At 34.5% G+C, this 8,015-nt stretch overlaps 1 protein-coding gene across 2 annotated transcripts; it reads right to left on the bottom strand.

Annotated features, from left to right (window-relative positions):
• Positions 1-1,093: 1,093 nt before the first annotated feature.
• LOC107630970 (Autophagy-related protein 13) lies at positions 1,094-5,375 on the bottom strand. Of its 2 annotated transcripts, none has more exons than XM_016334266.3 (4): positions 5,126-5,375; positions 3,629-4,998; positions 3,380-3,546; positions 1,094-1,849 (listed from the first exon to the last, which is right to left on the bottom strand). In XM_016334266.3, exons 2-4 carry the CDS (start codon positions 4,967-4,969, stop codon positions 1,489-1,491), a joined length of 1,869 nt encoding a protein of 622 aa, XP_016189752.1. In that variant the 5' UTR covers positions 4,970-4,998; positions 5,126-5,375; the 3' UTR covers positions 1,094-1,488. The 2 variants fall into 2 exon arrangements, with proteins under 2 accessions (XP_016189752.1, XP_016189753.1); XM_016334267.3 differs by having other exon boundaries at positions 3,629-4,995; positions 5,126-5,330.
• Between the last annotated feature and the right edge of the window lie 2,640 nt (positions 5,376-8,015).

Here is an 8,015-nt window from a genome sequence, read left to right on the forward strand (position 1 = left end):
TCAATTAAACTAAGAAATGAAACGAAATTACTTACAAAATAAAAAATTTGGTCAATACTTATCAGCAGCATCAAGTGAACCTCACTTAACACACAAATAAACCAAAATAAACTAAGAAATGAACTGAAATTATTTAATGATGGCATAGAGAAAATCAAAACCAATAAAGATATTTGCAAAATGTTAGTGTTATTGGTGATGACGCTAACGAAAGAGAAAGGTAACGAAAAAGGAAAAGAAAAAGAAAAAAACGCAACATCGAGAGAGAAGGAGGATGAGGAAGAGGAGAAGGAGGAGGGAAGAAGAGGAACCTGCTTGCGTAAATTTAGAAGAAAAAGAAAAAAAAGAAAAATTTTGCTATTTACATTAAAAGTGGGAACTTGTTTACATTTAAACGTCAGCTACGTATAAATAATGCGTGGATGTAAAAAAAAATTATAACAATTTAGTTGGACTTAATTAGTGAAATCACTTAAATGCAGAACATTATTGTTAATATAATATCTACAAAAGTTGATTAGGTCACACATTATACACAAATTACAAAATCATACAACCGATTTACATTAAAATAATAAGCACATATAAAACACTATAACAATCACGTAATATTAGTTTTCAAACAATTTATTTATGTGAGAACCCTTTTTTCAATTGAAACACGAGTTAATTAAAATAATATACCTGTCAATGTATGGGGTAATAAGGCTTTCTACAACCAATGATTGTGTTCACAGTTTTACTTTTTCGTTTTTTAGTATACTATCAAGAAAATGACGTTCGTACTTCATGCCTCTAACTCTAAAGTGAAAAATTGGACCGTATTACTAGAAAGGACAATTTTAGAAAGACCCAATACAATGAATACAATAAGATTTTAGGTAATTTGCTTTTCAGTATATTTATAGATCCATCAAGTATTGTTATAGATATCAACATAAATATGTCATTATTATCACAATTTATATATTGTAAATGATAAATATGATGAGATGTTCATGAAAAATAAACTTATAATCATAACAGCAGAGATGATACTTTGATATGAAAGACCCTAACCAAAGTTCATAAACTTGAGTACACGATTGGCCAATAAGATCAAATAGCATAGCAAATAAAGCTTCTGCCTCGTGTTATATATATATATATATACAGGAAGTTGACTATTAGCACTTGCATGTGTGTTACATAGTATAAGGCACACCATGCCATTGGATCAAAAACCTTTAGATCACACATGATGATCATATTTACACATATTTTCAAAATAGAAAAAGAACATATCTTTCTATTAGCTTAATTTTATCAAGTAAAAAGGTGTGTTTTTGTTTTTAGTGATTCCATTTCACTGTGAACCTTGTTAGGCAGAAGCATAATACAGCATGAATAATTTCCCTTCTAGAACTCCAAAACTGTAGTTTGGGAAGAAGCTGCAACAGAATAGCTTCTGGCATTTCCAAAAGAGAAACCAAACATGCCACAGGTATACTATATCTGGGGCTTACTACCTCGTGTAAGCAACAGGTTTTTCATCTCTCTGTAGCCATGAAACTCTTCCAATGCATCAGTTGTTGTTTTCCTTGTTGCTGAGAGCCCGGAAGACATCATGCTTGCTGGCACTGGTGCTTCTAGAGCCTGATTCATGTCTTGAATGTTGTTAGCATTCCAGGTTTCGGGGCGTGTGCTGTGTGACAAGTGTTCAGAAGTAGAGAAATCTTGCCGGAGAGGTGGTGCTTTCTTCAGCATACGTACAAGCGCACCAACAGCAGCATCCTGGGACTTTCTGATGGGAAGGAATCCTCCAGCTTCAAATGCCTCAGCCATATGACCATGATCAAATGATTCCGCCCTGGTTATGCACAAGGGTTCATGTTAACATCAGAAAAACAGAACTACGCCCGAGATATTTAGAGTCACCCACAACTTTAAAAAAGCCAAGGAAAACAACTCAGATTACATATTATATATTAGAAAATTTACAATTGTTTAAAATATGATTCATTGTCAGGAGATCATACATGACCTAGTAATTTGAGAGCCTACGAAAGTTAGGTTTTGAATGAAATATCGAATCTAATGACTGAATGGACACTGCTATGCACCCAAGGGAAGTGGAGAACCCACCCTCTAAACCTAGCAGTCAAGGAGAGGAAAGGGGGAAGAGGGGTGGGGACAACCCCCTTCCGGTCTCCCTGACTAGTAAATACCAAATACAGTATACAACACTACTCGAAGTGGTATTTTGCACTTCACACACTGTACTCAGTGATACATCACTAACCCTATTCCCAAGTCAGAAACCTTCGCAGGTAGTCTCAGACTTTTTACCAGTGGGCTAACTAATGGTACCAATCTCTCTCCCCCCCCCCCCCCCCCCCCCCCCAAAAAAAAAATGGTAGAACAGGGTGGATGCAACACACACACTTTTTATAGTGAATGAACAGGTTGGATGAACCAATGTTGAATTGAGTTATTTAAAAATGATGAGACACCATTAAAGGGAGAAAATCAGAACCAGAAAGCTGATTAATTCAAAATATACATATACCACAAGAATCTATTCTGGAATAGATAGCATTCAATACTGAATGCGGATTAAAAGAAACAATGTCAAAGATGAGACAGAATAAACAAGAACATACAGTGCATCTAAGTCATTTCAGTATCTACTCATTGATATATAATCTTAAAAATATGTGTACAATTTGAAGGAGCAAGTGGACAGATCAAGAGGAAAAGAAGATGCAAAGTTTTTCTCCACAAGCAGTGATGTTCACCAATTTATAATAATAACTACTTTTAATACTACTTTCTTTTTTCTTTTTTTTTCTCTCTTACCTATAATTCGATCTTTTCCATTTTAGCTCAATGGACAACAATTAGTTGAGCTCAAAATCATAGTTACCAAGCATGCAGTATGGATCCATGTACATCCTATGCTGTTCATACTGGTATTTGGATTGTCATTTTTCTAATGCTTATAACACAACTATTTAGGGAGGGAATCCAGCATCCAAAATACAGTGTGGGAACTACATTATGCAGGATTGTTGAGAGAACCCAAAATTCTGCTCAAATTTATTAGGTTGTTATGTATTATTACTTTATTAGTACTATGTTTCACATAGCATATACTTTGAAATCCAATCCACTGAGAACCTAATAGTATTACCCTAGACTTTCCTGGACCAAACATGACCTTCCAATTGCATGTAGTTCTCCTGCTCAATTGAGTTACCCTCGTTATATAGTGATTATGCTATTTTCTTTACAAATTCAAACAACATTATTGGAACCGTAAGCTACTTGACAAAGCAAATATCTTGTGTATGAGATTGGCAAATAAGGAAGCATAAATCTGAGCAAATTCACAAAGTACCTGCTGCCTGGATCTGTCAGATCATCATCATCGACGTCAAAGGGGCAAGAAAAATCAGTTTCATCAAAATCATCCTGATAAGACCTACTTGAGCTTTGTGGTGAACTGCAAGCTGATATCTTGATTCCAGAGTATTTCCGAGGTTCATCTTTTCCAAGAGGAAACAACTGCAAAAGGCATAGCGGCCTATTAACAAATCCAATATGTTCGAACCAACGAAAAAGTTCATATGGTTAGTATGCAGCATACCTTCTCAGCTGTTGCACCTGTTTGCATTGTGTTCACACCTCTATCGTTCTTAGAAACACACCTTAAACCTCTAAGTGGAGGAGTTGATGGCAAATTATGCCTGTTAGTGTTGGGGTATCCAGGGGAAATTGCAGCTTCAGCATTAGGTATGCTGACCGGAGCACTTTCAGATCGTAAAAGTGGTTTAGATGGTAATGACCCGGGATAGTATATTGAAGGTGATGGAGAGGGATAACACTCATCAAAACCTGAATTCTTCTTCTGAAACAAGGACATCTCAGTTGGATGAGGGGGCAAACTTGAAGGTGGTAAACGCCGAGAACTTGCATTAGATATAGACGTGTGAGATTCTGAATATGTTGGTGAAGGTGAATAAGTAATGGAAGGAGGTGAGGCTCTCCAATGGTCGTGACTCCAACTATGTCGCCTCAAAAATGGCAATGACGAAGGAGAGCCATGTGATGGCAATCCAGACGGGTACCTCCTCAATGGATCTGGCAATGGACTGCCAACATAGTCAGTTATAACTTGCGGGGACAACGGAGTTGAAGGTTCAGAGCTCACATCCGATGCAGATGGGCGATACATCACCGAAAGGCACAGCCTACCAGAAGAAGCATCCACAGGGGTGAACCCAAATTTCATCATTTCTGCTTCCTCTTTACGGGTGAAGGGCTCACAAAAGGAAGATACCCGGTGAGCAAGAGTAAAGGGACGAATCTGTGCAGACGAATTTAGCTCTCTGAAAATTTTATAGGCAGGTAGAAGTCGAACAGTGGCATACAAGGACCTCAGAAGTAAAGTTGATTTCTTATACAAGGCATGCAAAGAAACATTACTTGACCTCCTAGTACCAGAACTAGAATCCCTTGTCTTCCTGCTCTCATACTGAACCACCCATCTCTCTACAATCTTTTCAGTGTTTGTGTCAAGTCCCAATTCTTCCTGATCGGTATTCCAGCTGAAAGGGTATCTTTCCTTGAGTGAAGAACTCCTAGGAAAAACCCTTTTGGGGGATAAACTCATGGGGTCCCAGCCAAGAGGCTTTTGCACTAAAATAACATCAATGACTATAAAGTCAAGATTGTTGCGGCGCAAGAGGTCAATGTTATCTATGGCGGCAGGGCAATCACGAAGAGCCAAATTGAACCATTTATCCCTGGGGCGCACGCTGGGGGAGGAGGAAGATGAGGAACATGGAGAGGAGATAGCTTGATCAAGACAGGAACTACGTGAGGAGACAGAAAGTGCCCTTGATTCAAGTATTATATGAATGCTTTTGGCAAAGAACTCTGTTATAATTTGTTCCATCTTTGCAGCTTCCGAGTGTGAGGATGCCATTGAATATGCACCCCACAAGATTAACACTACTACGTTGTTGGGGCAATTAAACAAACACAACAACGACAAAAAAACAGCAACACAGTTTTAAACACAATTATAAAATTTGAGAAAGCAATAATAAATAAATAAATTGCGAAAGAAAATAGAATTTACCTGAATCCTTGGCGACAAGAGAAGAGAAGAGTAGAGTAGAGTTTCCCCTTCCCTTATCTTGAATTGAATTTGGAAGAGAGAGTATTAAGGAGTGGACCCCTCTCTGAATACACTTTACTAGTTTTAGTTTACTTACTCCATCATCACACTTTCACTCTCACTCCCTTCTGTTTCTGTATTGTTTTGTGAATAATATTCAACGACCACATTCTAATTACAAGATAATAGTATAATACAGATAAATCTTGTCTTTTGGGATGTTCACAAGTCATAACAAATATCTAAATTAAAAAAAGATAAGATAAGAATCAATTAAAATTCGGTGAACAGAATAAACTAACGACTATTTTTATAATTAAAAATTATTAATTATATTCGGTTAAATTCTAATCAAATTTTAATAAAATTTCATATTTTCAGATTTTTAATTTTACTAGTTTAATAGTGGATCATAGATACATATATTTTGTCATTTTTTTTTTGAAAGTAGGAGCTCAACACAAAGTGGAGCGAGGACATAACTAAATAAAAATAAAATACAAAGCAGTAACCAACTAGACCTACTGATCTAACCCTTTGTCATCTCCGGCATTGCCATCAACAACTAAAGGGGTCAGCACCTAACCACTCAGTGTAGCTCTGAATAGACAAGTTGATAATCTCCTCAACTTCTTTTTCTTTATTCTGAAAAATTCTCCGGTTTCGTTCCAGCCAGATGTTCCATATAATGGCACAAAAGCACACCATCCAACTCTTGCGCTCCTCCTTTTTACTTGATGCCTCCGTCCAACTCTGGAAATGCTCCTTGACTGTACCCGGGTATATCCATTGCACGCCAACATGAGATATCCAAGCACACCAGACCTGCCAAGAGAAATTACAGCCAAGAAACAGGTGGTAATCATTTTCATCGCTTATTTTACATAAGGCACATAGAGAATCTTCTTGGCTAATAACCCCGAACCGACGCAATCTCTCCTTCGTATTGACCCTGCCAATCAAGCCAAACTAAACAAATAACTCCACCCTAGGAGGGACAAGTCCTTTCCAAATTGACCTAGTGAAGCTGTAGCTTGAGATATCCTCTGGAGCCATTTCTACCTGCAACACCTGCACAAATGAATTAGTAGAAAAAATACCCTGCTTATCATATTTCCACACAACTCTATCCTCTCTCCCAAGCGCAAGTTTAACTATTCTCAAGGTGTTATGAAGCTGGTTCACTAGATCCAACTCCCATTGGAACAGCTCACGCCTCCATTGAAAGTTCCATATCCAAGTTAACCCATCCCAGAACAAATATTATATAGCACAAATATTTTTTTCTACATTTTATGTGGAGATTCAGGGTGTTAAGGTATGTGAATATGTTTATAGTACAAGATAAGAATTAGGGGATTTTATGATTTAAGATACATGTTTAAGGTAATACAATATCTGCAAGTATGCTTGGTTCATAAATTTCAATGAGCAATGCATTGTTGTATTGCTGAAGGTAGTGTTTCTTGTACGTAGCTTTTGATAAGTGAAATTTACATCCTGTTTGAAAAAAAATTTATGATATAAAATTAAATTAAATTCTATCTAAAATTAAATTTTAATCAGAATTAAATTAAATTCTAGTATTTAGAATAAATTAGTAACACTATAGAATTAAATTAAATTTTAGTATTTGAAATGTTTATTAAATAAATTAAAATTTTATAATAGACAATTTTATTCTTTATTAATATAATATCATATTTAAATAATAAATATATTTATTTATTAAATTATATAAAATAATTAAAAAATTATATATTTTAACTAAAATTTTCTTTCACTAAAATTTGTTTACCTCTTTTATAAAAATAAAAATTAGATTAATCTAAAAATATTAAATTTAAAAAATATTATTAATTAAAAAAATTAAGTAATTTTTTTATGGTTGATTCTAACAATAAACCAACAACAAAAAATAAATACGAATTATCAAAAATTAATTTGTTGACATAACAAGAAAAAAAAACTAGTTATTAACAGCAAATTATAATAACTAATTCATGTTATTAAAATAGAATAAAATTATGTCACTCTTTGTTAGTATTATGATTGATACAATTTTACTTTAAATATCCAGAAGTAATGACAAATATTTGGTGTCATTAATCTAAGTTAAACACATAAAATCTATAGATGTGGATATTTTTTTTAGATATATATAATATAGACCTTCCAAAGAAATAGGTATATATTGAGTTGAAAAAAAAAAAAGTGAAAAAAATGAAGGTAGTGAAAAAAAGAAAGAGTGTGTTAAAGGAATTTTTTTTGAAATAAATTAAAAAAAAATATTTCGAAAAACATGTTATTTGAACTTTAATTTAATAGATATGTTTTTTTTTTTTAGGGCAAGTTCACTGCATCCCTACAAACTCCATTGTTTTAATAAAGTTCGCCTAATCCCGGCAAAATTCTATATTTTTATAGAGTTCGCCTTATTTTCCGTACAAATTTCACTACATATCTTCATAAATATCAGATTGGATGAGAAGAAATAACTATTATCATCATCCCTAGAGTATATAGAAATACACAAGAGTACACAGTAACACAGAAATAAGTCATATTTTTTTTGGAAAATAGTGATTTTTTTAATTTATAATAAAAAATTTTCTTATTAAATATAACTTATTCTAAGCTCAAAACAAGTAGCAGACATTATGACTAAGCCCTTATCTCTTTTGCTTTATAGCAAATTTAAGAGCAAACTTTGGTTGGCACAAAAGTCGAGTTAAGCCCCAAAATGGTCCCTGAGATTGGTGTCGTGCACTAAAATCGTCCCTGAGATCCCAATTGCACTAATTACGTCCCTGAGATTGAGAAAAGTGCACCATATTAGTCCCTGATCCAT

This window comes from Arachis ipaensis, chromosome B3 (genome assembly GCF_059453495.1).
Source record: "Arachis ipaensis isolate K30076 ecotype BB chromosome B3, ASM5945349v1, whole genome shotgun sequence".
Classification (NCBI taxonomy): domain Eukaryota; kingdom Viridiplantae; phylum Streptophyta; class Magnoliopsida; order Fabales; family Fabaceae; genus Arachis; species Arachis ipaensis.

Excerpts from the sequence above, each read along its gene's own strand:
- LOC107630970 (XM_016334266.3), bottom strand. The coding sequence starts at position 4,969 with ATGGCATCCTCACACTCGGAAGCTGCAAAGATGGAACAAATTATAACA. Across the intron at positions 3,547-3,628 it reads CAGGTGCAACAGCTGAGAAG|TTGTTTCCTCTTGGAAAAGA; the intron begins GTATGCTGCATA and ends TGCCTTTTGCAG. Across the intron at positions 1,850-3,379 it reads CTGACAGATCCAGGCAGCAG|GGCGGAATCATTTGATCATG; the intron begins GTACTTTGTGAA and ends GTGCATAACCAG.